Raw genomic sequence first — 18,679 nt, forward strand, 5'->3', positions numbered from 1 at the left:
TGTACTACTTATATTTCTGAAGCTTCTAAGGTATAAAACTTCACTGAAATGTTTTGGTACACCTTGTTTAGTGGTCTGAATGGTGGTCCCCTAAATATATACCATGTCTTAACCTCTAGAACCTGTAAATGTTACCTTATATAGCAAGAGTGGCTATCACCTTACATGGTAAAGCTAATATCACCTTATATGCAAAAGATGCGCTTGATGTGAGGGTCTTGAAAGGACGAGTTTACCCTGGAGTATCCAGATGGGCCCTAAATACAACCACGTGTGTCCTTATAAGGGCGTCAGGGGGAGTTTGAGACAGATGCACAGAGGAGCAGGCGGAAGCAGAGGTTGGGGTGGTGTGTCCACAAGCCACGGACACCTGGAGGGTCCAGAAGCTGGGAGAGGCTGGAAGGACCCTCCCCTGGGGGCTCCAGGCGAGCCCAGCCCTGCCACGCCTTGACCTCAGACTCCTGGCTCCGGACGTGAGAGGGTGCAGTCCTGCCTTTTAAAACCACCAGGTTTGTGGTCATTGGCTGCAGTGGCCCCAGGAAAGGACTCCACCCCGTTACAGGCCCTAAGGAAGCCCCACTCACCCGGGGGCCCTGACCGCTTCCTGTGTGCAGCACATGGGGGTCTTTGCAAAGAAAATTGTGTGCTAGGCTCTGTGTGACCACAGCCCGGCCCACCTGCAGACCTCAGGCCCCCACAGCCTTGGAGGAGGGTGGGGCCTGTTTACATCGCCCCACCCCCCAATGATTCAAGCCTCTTTGTATCAGTTAACAAACATGTACTAGGCTCCGCGTCCTCTCCCAGCTCCCAACAATCAGCTGCTTTTCCAGAGTGGTCCTGGAATTTGCAGAAACCCACTAGGCAGACGCCTTGGAGGGGCTAGTGGGTGGGCAGTGACACCCCAGCTCCCGTCAGCTTCGGGGGTGGGGACCACGCAGAGTGCAGGGCCCACACGGAGCCTCTGACTGTTTGGACCCGTAGAGGCGCCTCCAGGGCCACAGCTGCCCCGAGCTGGAACCGCTGGGGCCTGAGGAAGGGGGACCCCCTGCCACACCCTCACCTTGATGCAGTGGTAGGTGGCGTTGGTGGCGCAGACCAGGTTCTTGTTGGGCCAGCCATCCAGGTCTGAGTCCTCCCCGCAGATGAGCCCGTCGCCCGCGTAGCCCGTCTGGCACTCGCACTTGTACATGGGGTCGCTGAAGTGGCCCAGGTAGATGCACTCCGCATGCCTGTGGCAGTTGTGGCTCTTGTCCTTGCAGGGGTCCTCAGGCTCACACAGCTGCGGGAGGGCCGAGCGTGTCAGGACGCGTGCTGACCCTGACCCTGACGGGAGGGCCGCGTGCAGGGCGCAGGGCTCCCGGCCACCCACGGGATGCTGAGGAGGGGCAGCGTCCAGAGACCCAGGGCTCTGCTCCCCTGGAAGGCCCCGAGCAACAGCAAGGTCACGTCGGGCCTCCGGTGGCGCCTGGGGTCACGGGAAGACCACGAGTCCCCACCCTGGCCCTCTGGGATGCTGTGCGTGAAAACTCAGCCCTGTGGTCCCTGCGGGTGGGGTCGCGCTGGCCGGCAGAGTGAGACCGTCTCTCCCCCAGGTCGCCGTCCCCGCTCCTGTCCCGTCCACCCTCCAGTCCCAGCTCCCGCCTGACTGTCCTGCTGTCTCTAACAGGAGCTCGGAAGGCCGAGCAGCTCACCTGCTTCTCCGTCCTGGCCGCCTCCAGGCCGACGCCGAAGGGCTGGCTCCCCTTGTAGCGCGGGGGGCAGGGCAGGCAGTGGAAGCCGGGGTTGGTGTTGACGCAACGGTGCGCCTTGCTGGTCGTGAAGCACACGTCGGTGACCAGAGCGCACTGCGGGGACCAGCGGGCCAGACGTGAGCCCACGCTCCCCACCTCCGAGGCACGCCCCACCGCCTGGGAAGGGGGCACCTACCTCGTCCAGGTCCTCGCAGTGGGTGCCGTTGCCCAGGAAGCCCAGCGGGCAAGAGCCGCAGGACCAGGACCCGTCGGGGAAGCTGCGGCACTCGGCTCCGGGGAAGCAGGGGTTGGACAAGCAGCCGTCTGCACGGAGGAAGCAGAGCAGAGTCAGCAGCCGCCACCAGGTGGCGCCGTAATGAACCCACACACGAGGCCCGGGTGATGCCCTTCACACACTCCGGGGTTCAGCTGTGGAGAAACTGAGTGAGTTAGGAAGATGCTGGGGACAGCCACCAAAAGTCACCACCTCCAAGAGTAAAGCGTCGGAGATGTAGGGGTGACAGGGCCCGCGTGCTCTGTGGCCGCACTACCTACGATGCTCCCTTCTGCGCGCCATGCTTTCTGCCTTCACGTAAAAAGGCCAGAGGAACACGAAGCAGAGCGTAAAGCTTCACGTGTGTAGAACGGATTTTTCTGCTCTGTATTTTCCAAGCATTTTTATACATTTAATCAGAATTAAAACCCAACGGTGTCTTCAAAGACGCCTGCGGCTGGAGCGTCCAGGCCCCACAACAGACGCCCGTCAGCCGAAAGGCTGGAGGCTGCGGCCCGTCCCGTGCACACCCACCTGCGGGGCAGCTCCTCCTGTTACACATCTGATGCTCCGTGACGTCGCCGACGCAGTCCTTCCCTCCGTGCTGGGGCTCCGGGCTGTTACAGATGCGTGTCCGCTCCCGGATCCCTCCGGCACAGGTGACCGTGCAGGCCGACCATGGGGACCAGGGGCTCCACCGACCGTCGACTGGGGGAGAGAGGACAGAGGGGTCACTCTGGGGGCGCGGCCTGTGCTGGGGGCTCAGGACAGAGAGCCTGGGATAAGGCCACGCCTCCACACGTGGAGGAAGCCTGGTAGGAAAGTCCTCTCAGGACCGTATGGTCAGGGAGGGATGAAGATGATGACAGTTCACTTGTTTCGTTTTGTCTCTGGGAAGGGAAATCACACAATCTTCTGTGCTCAGAACCTGGGACCATTGACCGGGGGCCGCTGGCTATGGGTCCACCCCTGCCACGGGCAAGAGGTGCTCACGTCTGAAAAGCTGTGCGGAGCTGAGTTTCATTTTAAAAGGCTGTCGCTCATCATCAGTACAGATAACTCAGTAGGGAGAAGACTCACAGCACAGCCTTTTCTGGGCGAAGACCCTGCCCACGTCCCAGAGCAGGCCTGGTACAGGGAGCACGTGTCCTCCCAAACCCAGGCCCCAGATGCCCCAGATGCGGGGGGGCGCCTCCTGAGCCCCCCTCCTGTGCCTGCTGTCACTTCCCCCTCGGTCCCGGCCTATTTCTGCTCCATCGTGGATTAACTGGAGTTTGTTCTGGGGAGGTCAGAGCTGAGCACCGCAATGGGCATCCACCCCAAGGCCCAGCTTCCAGAAACCAGCCGACCGAGAGGATCCCAGTGCCTTGACCTCGCGGGGCCGCGCCGGGCCTGTGTCCTGCTAAAGGCCGGCCGCGAGCCCGGACCCCGCCCTTGTCCACTCACCCGGGCAGGGCGGGCCCTGGCAGGCCTTGGTCTCGCGGCCGCTGCCCTTGCAGCTCCGCCCGCCCATCTGTGGCACTGGTGAGTTACAGAGCCGGATGCGGGTGACATTGCCGACCCCACAGGTCACGGAACAGGAGGACCACGGCGACCAGTGGCTCCAGCCACCATCCTGCCGGACTAGCACATGGAGGGAACAAGGACATCAGAGGCTCAGGGCGCTGAGTGAGAGGCAGGGCTGACCCGTCCCGGGAGTCTGCCCATCAACCAGGCAGGAGTGGGGAGCCCAGCTGGGGAAGAGCAGGGTGCGTGGGCCACATGGAGCCCCTCCCAGAAAGGGCAGCAGCAGGGGGTCTCTGGACCCCCAAGACCCCAGGGGCTGGGCCCTGTCCCCCACCCCGGGCCGGCCCGGCCTCTGACACTCACTGCGGTGGTCGCACTTGCCCAGGCTGCACGACCGCGTCTGGATGGATGGCCCCAGGCAGGTGTTACTGGTGACATCGCAGGACCGCCCCCTCTGCTGGGTACCAGGCCCGCAGGTGGCAGAGCACTCCGTCCACTCCGCCCATGGGGACCAGCCGTCCTCGCCGTCTGCTGGGGGGAGCACCACTGCCCATCAGACCTCCCCGGGGACTGCCCCACACAGCAGAGCCCAGCCCTGGGCTCCGAGCTGCATGCCCCAGGTGGGTGCTGGCAGCGGGCAGACAGCAGGGCCGCCCCACGTCTGTCCCAGGGTCGGAGCGCAGGGGCCGCCCTCCCAGGAAAGGGAAGCAGGGGGATGCACAAGGAGCTTGGCCAGAAACCCAGGGTCTACTGGCAGGAAAGGGGTCTGTGGTTGCTTCTAACGGCCTCACAAAGGAGAGCGCTGAACCCTGTCTGCACAAGCTTTCGCTGGAGTTGCTAAGATGTAAGCTATTTCCACCTGCACCTCCATGTGCTGATTTATATATGGTGATGAAACTTCAATTTTTGGTTGAAATTACAGGACACTAAATTTCATTCCAAATACTTTAAATTGGAACAAGTTAAATAAAAAGGCAATCTCTTGCCAAGAAATTCTTCACAGGAAATTATCAATCTCTGAATAACAGAAAAGTTGTACCTTAATGCAAGAGATCGTTCTGGTAAATAGTAAATGCTACGATTCAACGTCTCAGAAGCAGCAAGAGAAGAATTTGAGGAGACCCTTCCTGGGCTCTTACTCAACAGCGTGAAACGGCTCCCTCTGGGCAAAGGTGGGCCCTCGGGCTCCCGCAATCACGCTGTTACTCTCTGTAGCAGGTCCGACTTGTCTCTGTTTAACACCTAATCCGCGTGCGTCAGGCGCTTTCGTACATGTTGTGCTGTTTATTTTCATCCTAAACCAAGCCTGTGTCGTGGGGACACTCATTCTGCATTTTACAGATGAAGAATCTGAACCCTGGAAAAGCCACATTTTGCTCAGATTCATGGAGGGGCAGAGCCTGTGCTCATGTCCGTGGGCTCCCCGAACACGGAAGCTGCCCAGCCCCGCCCGGCTCACCAGACTCAAGGACCCCCAGACCAGGATGAGGGCCAGACAGTGAAAGACAAACAGGACACGCAGAGCAGCAACCGATTCAGTCAAGGCTGCCGGTGACACCACGAGGAAGGGGGTGGGGAGCCGGTGTGAAGGAGGCTCAGTTGCTCCAGGGTCAGCTGGGGAGGGCGATGGGGGACTCAAAACAGAGGCGGGGGCTGTGGCTTTGGATCAGCACAGGAGGGAAGGCTGAGGAGGACCAGGGCCACTGCGACCCCAGAGCCACGAGCATCTGGGCGCTTCAGGAAGACCTCGGAGCCCTGGCCCCTGCGAGACCGTCCGACACAGACCCGCATGGTCCCACAGCCGGGGCCGCTAGGGCCGAGGCCGCCGCCCGCCCGCCGGGCACTCACCGTGGAAGCAGGAGGGACAGCACTCGCCGTCCACAAACGACGGGTCGGCGCACGTGGCGGGAGGGCAGCTGATCTGGTGGCAAACGGTTTTAAATTTCTGCAAGGAAAAGAGGCATTTCTGTCACTCATTTAGGAACATGAACACTGACCCAGGGCTGGACTGGAAGAGTTGGCAGGAAGGCTGGAGGTCTCTGCCCACAGACCCCGCCGGTTACAGCCGCGCGCACGCTCCTTTCTCCGTCCGCGGAGCCGCGGGCAGGGGGCCTTCCGCGCGCTGCGGGCGGGAGGACGCACAAGGTCGCAGCGGCGTCTGGTGTCCAGGCCCCCAGCAGTGGAGACCAGGTGCCAGGACATAAGGAAACTAAGCATCATGTTGTGTCGTGGGCAGTGACCCCATCCCCAGTGGCTTGTGCCGAACCCGAGGCCCTTGCAGGACCGAGTGGCCTCAAACACAAAGATGTGGGGGACCGGCCAGCCATCGGGTGACACTGGCTGCACCCTCCCCGGCTCTCTGGGCGCAGAACCACGGGGGCACTCGGGCCTCATTGGAGGTGGCCCCCTTCCCCACGCCCCACACGCGGCGCGGGGAACAGAGAGCAGGAAGCCTCCCGCCCGGGGCCGCCGCCAGGAGACCACGTGCCCGTCTCACCTTGCAGGTGCACTTGGTGCAGCTGTCCACCACCCAGGTTTCATTCTCCGCAAAGAACCTGCCGTCCTGCAAGCAGGCGGACATGTTCCTGGTCTTGGCGGGTCCTCCAATGAGCTCCCAGAGAAACCGGTTGTCATTTGACTGGAAAGTGGAGGGAAGGAGGTCAGCACAGCCACAGCAGGCTCTGCAGCCATCGCACACGGGCGGATGCAGGACGTGCAGTCGTGAAGGAGCCTCAGGCTGGACCAGGGGGGACGGGGTCCCTCCCACCACCCGCAGCTGAAAACTAAGGTTCAATTCTTGAATTCACCCATTCTTCCAAGTGTGACAGACACGGCTGTGATAGCACAACGGCAAAGGCAAACAGACATAAGCCCTGCTGTCATGGGGGTTACAGACTGCAGGAAACAATGCAAAGTTTAAAAGAAAATCAACTAGTGAAAGTTACACCATTTGTCCCCTGAGCACCTGTGTTGTCACCTCCCTCCTTCTAGGCACCCTGCTCCCGCTAACATCTCTGATCTGGGGATAATGGGCGCTTTGAGAATCACCCAAAAGATATGCCCCCCCCTCTGGCGCAGAATGGACAGAAACACACCATCCGGATGTTTTTGTGTGATTCAGGGAGCTGGCGAATTTCCTTAATCCCCAACTCCAATGTAGGTAAACTTCTCCAGAAGCTCTTTTCAGCTGAAAGCGAGACGCGTCAGGGGCAAAGGCTCCCCCGCTCCTGTCTCGGCCTCCCTTCTGCAGCCCCTCCCCCGCCGGGACCCCCCGGACGCCACCGGCACCAGCAGGGCTGAGGCTCTGTGTCCTGAAGCAGCCAGTTAGAGGTCACACGCCACGTGCAGCTCGTGGGAAGGTCCTCCACGTTTACGAAGATGCCCGCCCAGCAGGGCCCCCGCCTGCGGGTGACCCTGGTCTCAGCGCCCCCAGCCCTGGAGGCTCCCTGAAGTGGCGAGCGCTGGGCGGGGAGGGTGCTCTCCCCCACCCGCCCCACTCCTGCCCCCACCCAGCACGTGGTAGGACATCCCAGAAGCCACACTCGTCGTGGGTACTGCCCAGCCAGCACCCTAGCTGGAGCAGAAGTGCCCCATCCAGGGCCCTTGGGTGGAGCAGAGCCTCAGGGGCCTGGGGACCCCTCCCCTCTGTATTCTTTCCCTCGGAGCCGCTCCGGGGCACAAGCTTCCTTCAGCTGAGCTCAGCCTGAGGTCTACATGGCGGGAGGATGGGCCCACGGAGGCTGCTTACTGCCAGCAACCTGCTCTGAGCCCTGAGGCGCGCTTGCTAAGACTTGAGGCACGTGTTCTGCCCCTTGACGAGCTGCGGAGAGGAGACCAATCTGCCTGTTACGGCCTCGAGGCTTCAGGGACGGGCTCCGCTCTGAATGCCATCCTTAGGTGAACGCACCTCCCTCGGGTGCAGGCTTCCTGTTTCCTGGGAGACGAGCCCCCAGGGTTGAAGGACTGAGAGGGAGGCTTGTGGCCGTGAGCACACTTTCCATAAGCACCCCTCCCCCGCCCTCCAGCCACACGTCCGGGACCAGCAGCCTGGTCGTCAGGGAGCCGGGTGGTTACTCCCGGCTAGCAGTGGCTAGTCGGGGGTAGTGATGGAGAGAGTGCTGGTTAACGGTGGATAGCCGAGGTTACTCGTGGTTAGAGGAGGGTCCCCAGGGCACCCACCACTTTGCGCAGGTTCTCGTGGAGCTGGTTCACGATGACGTGCAGCCCCGACAGCTCCCTGATCAGGCTGCCCAGCTCCTCGCAGGAGTGCTCGCACACCTCCGGGCCCTTGGCCTCGCTCCGGCCCACGTGCTCCATGGAGACTGGGGGGCTCAGGTGCAGCGTCTCCGTGTTCTCGCTGATGGCGTTGGCTTCGGCTGTGGGGAAGACACGGAACGGTGAGCCCGCTGGCCTCTGGCCACAGCCTGGCCGGGCCCGCAGGGCGCTACCCAGAGCACTGGAGCTACACGGGCGCCCAAGAGCCCGAGAGCTGGCGGAGGTGTTTCCCGTTGCGGCCCTGCTTGTACCAGAGGCGCTGCTAACCTCGCAGCACCGTGGGGACTGAACCCCAGACACCGCCCATGAGCAGAGCGAGCGGTCAGCTCAGGGATGGAGAGATGCGAAAAGCCAGAGACCTACAGCTGCATCACGCATCGTGCTCAAACTCACTAGAGGCAACAGTTTCCTGTTTTTCTTGTTTTTATATAAATATTTATATCATTTACTATCTAAGATAAGTTCCTTCTTTTTGTCCCCCACCCTAAACCTGTTTCCAGCCCCATATTCTCCATGAATTCCAACAACTCCTTTCACTCCTCATTTATCCCCTTTTTCCATCCCAAATGCCTTTTCATTTGGCTACTGCATGAAGGCAAATTCAGTTCTTTTCTTGCTAAATGAGTCATTTCATCATTTCCCTGCTGGCCTCATGAGACCCCGAGAAAGGCAGAATCCCAACCATGGGCTCAGAGCTCACTACCCCAGAAATAGTACAAGCGCCTGGAAGTCCCTGAACATGGGACACACACGCGGCTATGCCACTAGTTACAAAAGTGATCTGGGCAAGTGCCGAGACGGGTGTCGCCCTCGGGGGAGCCTGGCCAGCTGGGATGTGGCCGGCAAGCCAGCCCCAGCGTCCTCTTTGCAGTGATGCTCAACTGTCTCGTCCGATACATTCCATTACTGAGTTATGACCTGTCAATGTCATAATTCTGTCAGACAGTCTATGATCGAGTTTTGTTGTTTGTAAATCCTTGTTGCAACTCACACTGATACCTCAGACTCACCAGACCTAAAACCATATATAACCATACAGACATAAGCATATTAATCACTACATGTATGTAGAAGAATAAAAATACGGCAATAATAAAAGTGCCTGGAAGTCCCACGACCGTCTCATGGAAGATGGGCAGAGCCCTTCCTCAGGATAGGACACCCCCATTCGTGGCATGCAGGGCAGGGACCGGGGTGAGGGCCACATCCACTCTCCCCCCCATCGAAGGTCAAGTGCCCCCTTTCCTTTTCTCTGTCACAGAGACGTGCCCACCCCACCGGGTGGCCGCTTCCAAGGATGCTAAGCTCTTATCTAGAGACAAGCAAGTCTCCCTCTATCAGGGCCCCCAGGACCATCTTCTCTTCCTCTGTGTCCTGTGGGATGTCAGTTAGTACTGTCTTAGCCTTTTTAGAACTTTTGCTTTTTTATGACCTCAGCTCCCCGCAAAAAATGTCTATGACCTAATCCGAAGGGGCTGATACTGGCATTTCAGCCGGAGCTGGTGGTTTGGGATGGGATGTGGTGCAGAGCTTCAGAGGCTGTGGTGCTCAGGGAGTTTGGAGCTGAGGGTGTGTGACGGGAGGCCTTATAAGGTCCTCTCACTGCACAGGCCACCAAAAGTCACAGTTTCATTTCTTTCCTTTCCCGAACTCAACTGGCCGACTGTGGAAAGACGCACAGACTGAAAGGTGGGCGGCCTCGGATGGAGAGACCCGGATGATGCCTGCAGTGCCGGCGCTCGGGGCTTCCGGCTCTGAGCCGTCAAGCCAGCCCTCCGGGCGCTCCGGGGGCAAGGGCTGGGTCACCAGCCGCGACTGCGCATTACAGACATCAGATCCTACGCGTCCTCACGCGCGGATCCACACGAGTACAGTTTATGTTTCCTTACAGCTGACACGAAGAAGCTTCTTAATGGAAGTAAGTCGGAAAATGGGATCACGTGGCAGATAAGAGCCTCCTGTGTGGGACGCGGCCTGGGGGCGGGAGGTGCGCTGCTCTGATGCTCACAGGCCACTCCCCCGACAATTAGCGGCCCTCCTGGCACCCCGCTTCTTTATTTGTAAAGTGAGGGAAGTGGATAAGCCCAACTCAAGGGGTTTTGAAGATGAAATGACACAATGCATTCAAAAAGCCCCAGCATAGTGACCTTCAAATACCAAATGCTCAAGACAATGTTGACAAATTATGGTTGAATGTAAATTCAAAATGCAATTAACAGACAGCGTGGGATTACCTGTCAATGATGCCAGTGGCGTCCATTTTCATAATAAGGCTGTACCAACAGTTGTGAATAGTATAAAAAACTTCCATAAACCAAACTGGACAAACGTCTCTGGTTTATCTTACTAAGTTGATCTTCCCACATCAGTAGACTGGAATAGTCGCATGTATTTAAAATCATGTTAAAATGCCAGGGGTTTATTTTTTGGTATGTAAAATGGATTCTATTGGATAATTAAAATATATTCATAATTAATCCTTCAAGCAATGTATTGTTTCAGAGGCCAACACATCCCAGCTGACCAGCGAGCTCATTCAAGGCCATGGCAGCACTTGAAACATATTCCAACATGTTTACTTATGTCCCACCGGCCCCTCCCCACACACCAGAGGAGGAACCCATCAGAGGTGGGACATGGGGCACCACACGCAGCCCAGACACCTACCTCCCTGGCTTTGCTGACAACCTTTCTTGCTCAGAAGATCTTCCACAGAGTTTTCAAACACTAAGTAGACGTTCTGCAGCAAACCCTGAAATATGTACAAGGAAAGAAACAGAGATGGATAAACAGCAAATGTTCGACGCCACGTTAAACGATATTTCAAAAATACAGGATGTAACCTTACAGCAGCGAGAACATTTTCGTCTGTGCTTTTGCCCTCAGCAGGTCTGAAATCTCATTAATGGGTTATCTGTGTGTTACTTTGAAGCTTCGTTTGAGGCAAGAGGCAGACAGTGGGGTTGACCCGAGGAGAAGGAAGAGTGTCTTAGAGAAGGGGCGGTGGCCCCCAGAGGGATGGCAAGGGTTGTCTTCTGAACACGCTCAGGGGACAGCGGGGGCCACACTCTCTCCGCAGGGGACTCTGCGGGTGCCTGGTGTTCCCGCACGCGGCCATGGGTCTCGGGAACGTGCACTGTTCCAACCACAGAACAGACGGTACAGCTATGAGACCAGGCCGTCCTCCCGGTGACAGTGAGGGGCTTGTCCCAGTGGGGCCAGTCGGCCACGTGGGCCTGGGGGTCTTCCTGACAATGGCCAGAGACCACGGCCAGCATCTCTAGGCCTTTACTGAAATAACTGAGTCTAATCATACATTTATTTCCAAAGAATACACACACACCTGGAGGAGAATAGTTACTAACCCTCCACTGCAGGTTCTAAACACTTGCATTTAGAGAGATCCTCTTGTAAAAACTATTATAACTGAGGTGAACATGGAACTAACTATTCCCTCATAAATCAATAGCCCCTTCCTTAGAAAACATAGTTTCTCTCCTGTCTTCCTGCCATGTCAGTACTGAACTGGAATCTGGGGCTCTGGGGTTATAGACACATTTGCATGGGGCTGCTTCCTCAATCATCAAATGAGTCTTCACTCAGGAAATCGCTGACCATTTGTGCAGCTGAGAAAGGGCACCTATGCCAGCGTGCTCTGCTCCTTCCTGGTTCAGAAAGCCGTGTGTGCCGTGTGTGCACGTAAGAGCGTCTACGAGTGTGTGTGCAAGCATGTGTATACGTGTATAGTCCGTGCACGTGTACGATTGCATGTGCCGGTGGGTGTGCATGGTGCACGTGGAGTTTGTGTGGGTAGGTGCACGTGTGTCTGCTTCTCCAAGGCCACACCCGACCCCTGCACAAGGCAGCGCACTAAGCGGGGCCCTCGGCGGCATCCCGCACAACCTACCCGGAAGTGACTCTCTCGGGCGGGGCCCTTGGCCACGTACATCCTGCTCTTCTCCGTCTTCAGCTGCTCGTAAAAGGGCTCGTCCAGCGTGAAGCTGTCCATCAGGTCGCAGCCCACGTAGAGGCTGTAGGTCTCTCCGGTCACCTGCACAGTGATGTTCTTCCAGTGGGAATCAGCCAGGCCCACGTCCTCCAGGGAGATGACGTGCTGGGTGCCGTCCACCCAGTACGTGAGGTCCAGGGTGTCGGCGGGGCCGTTGGACACGATCTCGAACTGCCTGTGTGTGGCGCCTGGGCCCTCCAGCGCCAGCAGGGTGCCCCTGGACTTGCGGTCCTGCTTCAGGCTGGCCGTCAGGAAAAAGCCCTCCTTCCGCCGCATGGCCTCGGCGATCCGCCCCAGGTGCTCCGCGCTCACCGGAGGGATGTAGTCAAAGCGCACAAAGCGGTAGGCGGGCACGCTGGGGTCCGGGCCCCGGAACTGCTTGACCCCGATGGTCTTGCGGTTGATGCTGCTGATTCTGAAGAGGTCAAAGGCGGTGTCCTCGTCCTGGTCGCCGGCTGCCGGGGAGCAGAGCAAGGGGGTCACGGGGAGCAGCAGGCACAGGCACCCTCATCTCGGGGCCCCAAGTCCCCCCTTCCTCGCCTGGGTGCGCGGGCTTTATTCCTCGAAAACCACTGCTACCTCCCCCCTCAGACATCTGCTTCCACAGGACCAGCTCCGCCCTTGACCGTCAGGGGCGCTCTGCTCGGACCAGCTGACCCTTTGCCCAGCAAGCCTTCCTCCAGGACAGATGCAGCGTTCGGGTCATACTCGGTCCCACCTGCTCCCGGACCAGGACCCTGGCCGCCTGCTCTTTCCTGCTCTTCCACCCAGAGCTGAAGCTCGAAGGCGACCTTCTTTCTAGCCTCTGATTGCCCAGAAAGGCATCCCGCAGGGAAGCGCACCTCCAGTCTTGCCACTGGCGCATCATTAGAAAGCAGTTACATTTCATGTCGCTTTCTTAGATCAGCTGACTTGAGCTTGTCATGTGGGAATCCCTTATTTTGTAGAAAGACGTGCTCCCACTCAGGGCTCACCCTGCGGGGGAGCATCTGAGAGATGATGAGCCGTAAGGCCACAAATGAATGGTTTTAAGTCACCGTCTAAACTACTGGAAAGAGTTGTTGTCAGACCTCCCCAAATCCTAACACTTTAAGTCATTCACAATAATTTTCTGAACAGAAAGTTTAAACAGAGAAAAACTTTTCATCTAATACTTGGCAAATTAAAGCATTATAATACACAGTGTTGCTGATAGAAGTGTCATTTTACTACCTGCAATAGAGCTATTTGCCCATATCTCAAAAATCCTTAAAATAATTAAAACCTTTGACTCAGCAATTTTACGTTGGGAAGCTATCCTAAATATATAACCACAAACTCTAGGATATATGTATCCACAGCAGTATTCCATGAGGCATCATTTATACTAGTGTAGATGGGATGTGTAAAGTAAACGGGAATTGACCTAAAAATACTGGGCGTTACCTTCTAATGGAATATGATACAGTCGTGAAAAATCATGTTGTAAGAAAAGAAACACATGGAAAAATTTTTTTGATACATTTTTAAGAGCAGAAAAAAAAGTGGGAAGGAAATAAGTTATAAAACACCAAAAAGTTTAGTATGCTGTGAATATCACATATGAAAAAAGGCAAAAAGTGCCCCAGCCAAAGACTGCATCTCCAGGTCAGACGGTCTCTTTCTCTACCACCTGGATTTTCCAAAAATAAATGATTTCCTGGTGTATGGACTCAAAGGTAATTGGGGATTCATCTTAAACTAAGTTAAGGAGGTTCCATCCGGGCCTCCACTTTGCCCATCCCTCCTCCCACAGGCGAGGCTGTTGCTCTGGGAGCCCAGGTCACTGGGCGGGGGGGTGGGGGTGGGGGAGGGTCCACACTCACCCCAAGCACCGTACCAGGGCCATACGGCCAGCAGCAGCAGCGGCCACAGCATCCTGCCTCTGCCGGGCTGAACCCCTGTGAATAAATCAGACCCGTTACTTCTGAATACATGACCTCAACGTCTAGTGTAGACTGGGATTTTTACTCATATGACCATTTAAAAAGAATTTGTGTAGGAAAATCAGAACTGCCCACATGGATTTGTGGGCAGTTAAAGCTAGATAGGAAATGTGCTTTTCAAATGGATTCTTCTAACTGTAGCTGGTATTCCCTGGTCTAGCATTTGCTGACAAGCACTATGCTAATGACGTCCTAAGTATTCATATTATTTAACCCTCATAATGACCTAGGAGGCGACAACTATTATTATCGTCTCCCTTTTACTGACAGGTAAGTGGAGTTCAGAGAAGTTAAGTGCTTGCCCAGAGCAGTGATGCTACTGAAGGGTGTAGCCAGGATGTAAACCCAGGAAGTTTGAATTCAGAAAATGTCAGCTTGGGGAAAATGACCTGTGAAGACATTTTGTGTAAATAGTCAAGAAAAAAGCTGCACATGACTTAATTAATAGAATAAATATTAACTGTATATGCGTTAGAAGTAAACTTAGTCTGGTGGATCATAATTACAAAAACAAAAACAGCCTTCTACTGAGTAATCACTTTTACTTTGCTCTTCTGTTTTCCTGAGGCCTGTTTTTCCATTCTTGAGGATTCTCAGTTGGCAGGCTCAGCAGACACTGGCCTAGAAGTCAGAGACTGGCCGGGAGCCCATCCACCGTTAACCCCTGCTCAGCCTCCTGGTCTCCGTGCTGAGCAGCGCACGGTCCCAACGCCCCTCCAGCGATACACTGCGTCCCACTGAGGCGAAGCCAAGCTGAGACCCTCACCCCTCCCTGTTTAGGGCTTCAAATATCCTGAGCTTCTCAGTGATGAAGAAATCCAAAGAGTCCCCTCTACAGAAGGATTTGGAAACCTAGAACTACCCATTCCCCCCAAGATGGGGACCATCCCCTGGGCAAGTGGGGTCCATGCAGGACCCTCAGGTTTCCCCCTGGGATCCAGACACTTGCTTTCAGTCTGCCCACAGCAAGTCCAGAATTTCGCTGAGTTCCACCTGCACATCGAGGAGCCAGCTGTGTGCCCAGGCAAGCCCCCGCCGGGCCAGGCTCAGGGCTGCCTTGTCAGGCACCCTCTGTGCAACCTGGGGAAACTTACTTACCCTCTCTGGTCTCAGTCTCCTCTCCTGTAGAATGAAGAATGGGCATTTAAATTTTCTACTCATGGGGTTATTGTGAGAGAATAAATCAAGCAAGTTAGTGTCTGTAAAGGCTTAGGTAGCCCAGCAAGCACAGGGCGCATGGCTGTTCATTGGAATGCGCTGTCCCATGACCACCCAGTGCAGTAGGAGTGAGGGTGTTGATAGGACTCCAGAGGGCTGAGTTACATGAGTGAAGCCTCGTAAGGGACTTGGACTAGCACTTGGCACTCAGTGAACACTACGCAAGTGTTTCAGAGTAAACGGTGGGCAGGCACGTCTGCAAAGCTCAGGTCTTTTCCCCATTCAGCCTCACGTGCACCTCTGTCCCCTGCAGACAGCAGTGACCACTGCCTCTGGCAATGACAAGCTCCATCCAAAATGTAAATTTCCAAATTCTGGAGGCTCAGCTTCCTATCAAGGGAGTATGCTGAACTCTGTTGCTAACAAAATCAAATCCTCTGACTCTAAAGCAGAAGTATCAGCCCTCTGCCATCTGTCCCATCTTATCTCAGGGGATCGCGACAGCAGAAAAGAACGCAGCAGGGTCGGAGTCACGGGTATGGCTGGTACAGCCTTATCAAGTCCTGTGTTCTTAGAAGGCAACACGTATGATATCCTACGACACACGCCATAGGGACGGGGACACACGCTCCCATATCCTACGCCTCACTTCACACATTTACTGCTTATTTAAGGTCATATTTTTTTTCCAAAGGAAAGGTTTCCAAAGCCTTCTGCAACAGAATACCATTGGAACTTGTAAAGATCTTTTAAAATTCTTTTTATATCAACAATCAAAGCAAACATAACTTCACTGAGAAACACTCCTTCCCTCGGCCGAGAGCGCTGTGATTTCCCCAAAGGAGCCCAACTCGGATTGACAGAGGTAACGCTATTTCCCCTCTGCCTTTTCATCTGCAAATTATTCCCCAGACTTTCAAGAACAGCTGGAGTCCACGGGCAGCCGGAACACTCTGCACAGGCTCACTAAATACTATTCATTAAGAACGTTCAAAAGCACTTGTCAGCTGTGAAAAATGTTTAGAATTTGTCTCTATAACCTCTCCGCTTGTTTTTCACGTGCTCAGGAACAATTTTTTCTAGTTTCTTTCTCATGGCCACACCTTGATAATAAACTTTATGTGGAAATGTCTTATTTTGTAGCTGAAAACAGAAGCATCTGCCCAAGTTTCCAGGCAGGTACATTCACGAAAGTAACAAGAATCCTCAGGTGATGCGAAAGCCCAGGAAGGTCACAGCATTATCCCCGCAAATAAAGTGCTGAAAATGAGTTTACTCGCCTCAGTTCTCCAACTGGGCGGCACAGATAGAAGGTGAAGACGTGTTTGCTGTTGAGGTACTAATAGGCATGCCCCCTCCTTACTTTAAACTTCTTCTGCACTTTCTCCTTCTCCCCTCTTAGAATCAGAAAGAGCCTTTTCTGAAAATTAAACTACAATGAAATGTTTTGGTAAATTTAAAAAAAGCTCTTACCTGGTATGTGGAAAACCTGCAGGGATGACTCCTCTCGGAGTTGGGAATGGGGTCCAGGAGGTATGAGGGTCAGGGAGGAGACCCAGCCCCACTCAGCAGAGGAGCTGGGCTCAGAGCTCGGTACCCGCCGGGCAGCAGGCGCTCCTTATATGCGCTGGGTCCTGTGTGGGGCTGTCAGTCAGACACACGCGGAAGCAAGCTGAACTCACTCCTTCGGAGAAATGACATAATTCCTCCTCTGATCTCGCATTTGCTGGAGTACCGGGCACCGGTCTGGTCCAGCCTCCCCCCAACCTCGTCGCCCCACCCCTGCTCCGACCCGCAGCTGGGGGACCACAGAGGAGAAGCCAGATGAGTGAGGGGAAGACTGACTTTTCCTGTCTTCTCTCAGGAAATAAAATGCTATAAATAAAACCAGCAAGATTGGCTGGAACTCCCCTTTTTGCTTAGGAGAAAGAATGCAAGCTGTAGGCTTCAGATCTGGTTCACATTACCCAAAGTGAGAATGGTCTTTCTAAACCAAATAAGTAACAATCAATAAAACGCAAAAGGGTAAGTGGGTGGAAATGATCAGTCCACCTACTGATGAAGTTATACGGGCCAATTCATTTATCACGTGCGGAAAGTACGATATTTAATCTAAAAGGAAGTCAACACATCACCTAGATGACAGAGAAACAGGATGGGGAATTATTTTCATCCAAATTCTACTTCATGAGCTCAGCCCGGACCCCATAGGATGGCCTCTCCCTGGGGACGCCCAGTGTGCGGCCAAGAACCTCTGGCACAGACTTTCCCCGCGGCATGAACAAGCCGTAGTCAGCTTCCAAGGCTCGCTTACCAGGACAGCCCGATGAGTGGGTCGTGCAAGAGGAAGCCTCGAGAAGTAAGAATAGCAACAGCCAGACTCCCTGCCACTTCCCAGAGCTCACACATCCCCTGAGGCCAGGCTGCGCCCTGGACGGAGGCAGGAGATGGATGGGAGAGGGGGCGGATGAGGGGCAGGTGGATGGAGGGAGGAGGCGAGGCATCCCCAAGACCAGGCTGGACCGCAGACAGAAGAGGAGGTGTGGTCGGCTGCATGGGCTGACGACCCCCGAGGTACCGGGCAGCGGTGTGGTCAGCAGCCGACAGGTCAAGTCTCAGCTAAAGGGTGTTAGAGGGAGTTTGCTCTAAGCCACCTTGGAATCTGATGGGGGTAACGTTGCTGAGGAACCTGCATCCTCTACACCTGGGTCCCTGCCAGGTGGGGGCCACGAGGGACAGCAGGTGCACACAGAGCCAGTCACACTGCAGCCCAGCCAGGGTGTCCCTGGGGGTTTGGAGGATGGAGTGGGACAGGGAGAGGGCTTGTCACCGAGCAGAACAATGACCTTGGCCCCCTGTTTGCATTTTCTGAAAGCCTTTGTTTATGGTGACTGTATATTTATTACCGGGTACACAATATCAATTTCTGAGCTACAGAGGAAGAAGAAACTTGACTCAAAGAATATATAGTATATGTCTTGTTCAAGGTAAGATATCTTGCTTTTGGTCAACTAATTGGTGACACAGTCATCATTTAAATTAAAAAAGCTGGACTCTATGTAACTCAGTTGATGTTGTCTCAGACTCCAAAGAAGAATGTATAACCCCGTTTCCCTTAAAGCCTTTTCAGTGGAGCTTGTTGATATGCTAGTTGACCTGACTTTGCTGACAGGTTGGCTTTTCCTTTGTCCAGAGAACGGTGGTTAAACCCTCATGCCCCACCTGCCAGCAGACAGAGCTGTCAGTGTCTTTCTTTATCTACCCACCCATCTGACGGCCACTCACCCAACGAGCTTGAAGACAGGAAGTCCTGCTGTGCTGAGCATCTCAGGAGCACACGGGGTGAGGAAGGGTCTCACCACCTTCGCAGCTGAGGAGAACAGACCACAAGCAGCACCAGGTCAGAGGAACGCTTGGCCAGAGGGATCACCTTGCTGGGGCTCCAGAGAAGAGGTTTCTTCCAAAGGGGAAGCTGGACTTGGCAGTTCCGCTGCACAGGGGGCATTGGAGGCTGGAGCAGGTCCTGGGCGGCCACCACGGGACAGAGGGACATGTGACCACGAACCACAAGGCAAGGTCGGTCACAGCAGGCAAACGGGAATTCTGAAGAGTTAACAGACACTTGAGCAGAATATCAGTTTTCGGGGATGAGGAAAGTGTGTGCATCTAACAGAAGAGCGGAAAGAAGGGCCAAAGCAGGCTGGGTCACATCCCCCAGTGCGTGGCCACCTGGAGCCTGTGACCTGACACTGTTTGGAGACAC

The 18,679-nt window shown here is 55.3% G+C and overlaps 1 protein-coding gene across 2 annotated transcripts in view; it reads right to left on the bottom strand.

The window, feature by feature from the left end:
* Positions 1 to 16,595, bottom strand: part of THBS2 (thrombospondin 2) — a 28,135-nt gene extending 11,540 nt beyond the window's left edge. The window contains exons 1-13 of one of the 2 annotated variants that reach the window (XM_030852931.2): positions 16,390 to 16,595; positions 13,639 to 13,713; positions 11,693 to 12,249; positions 10,453 to 10,537; positions 7,690 to 7,886; positions 6,008 to 6,148; positions 5,359 to 5,455; positions 3,874 to 4,038; positions 3,451 to 3,627; positions 2,539 to 2,712; positions 1,927 to 2,054; positions 1,692 to 1,844; positions 1,061 to 1,279 (exon numbers count right to left, since the gene is read on the bottom strand). In XM_030852931.2, the coding sequence (XP_030708791.1) occupies positions 1,061 to 1,279; positions 1,692 to 1,844; positions 1,927 to 2,054; positions 2,539 to 2,712; positions 3,451 to 3,627; positions 3,874 to 4,038; positions 5,359 to 5,455; positions 6,008 to 6,148; positions 7,690 to 7,886; positions 10,453 to 10,537; positions 11,693 to 12,249; positions 13,639 to 13,690 (2,145 nt within the window). In that variant the 5' untranslated portion in view covers positions 13,691 to 13,713; positions 16,390 to 16,595. Of the gene's footprint in view, positions 1 to 1,060; positions 1,280 to 1,691; positions 1,845 to 1,926; positions 2,055 to 2,538; positions 2,713 to 3,450; positions 3,628 to 3,873; positions 4,042 to 5,358; positions 5,456 to 6,007; positions 6,149 to 7,689; positions 7,887 to 10,452; positions 10,538 to 11,692; positions 12,250 to 13,638; positions 13,714 to 16,389 lie in introns of both variants that reach the window. The other variant, XM_030852929.2, reaches the window with a different exon arrangement.
* Positions 16,596 to 18,679: the final 2,084 nt, after the last annotated feature.

The sequence above is a fragment of the Globicephala melas genome, chromosome 14 (genome assembly GCF_963455315.2).
Source record: "Globicephala melas chromosome 14, mGloMel1.2, whole genome shotgun sequence".
Classification (NCBI taxonomy): Eukaryota; Metazoa; Chordata; class Mammalia; order Artiodactyla; family Delphinidae; genus Globicephala; species Globicephala melas.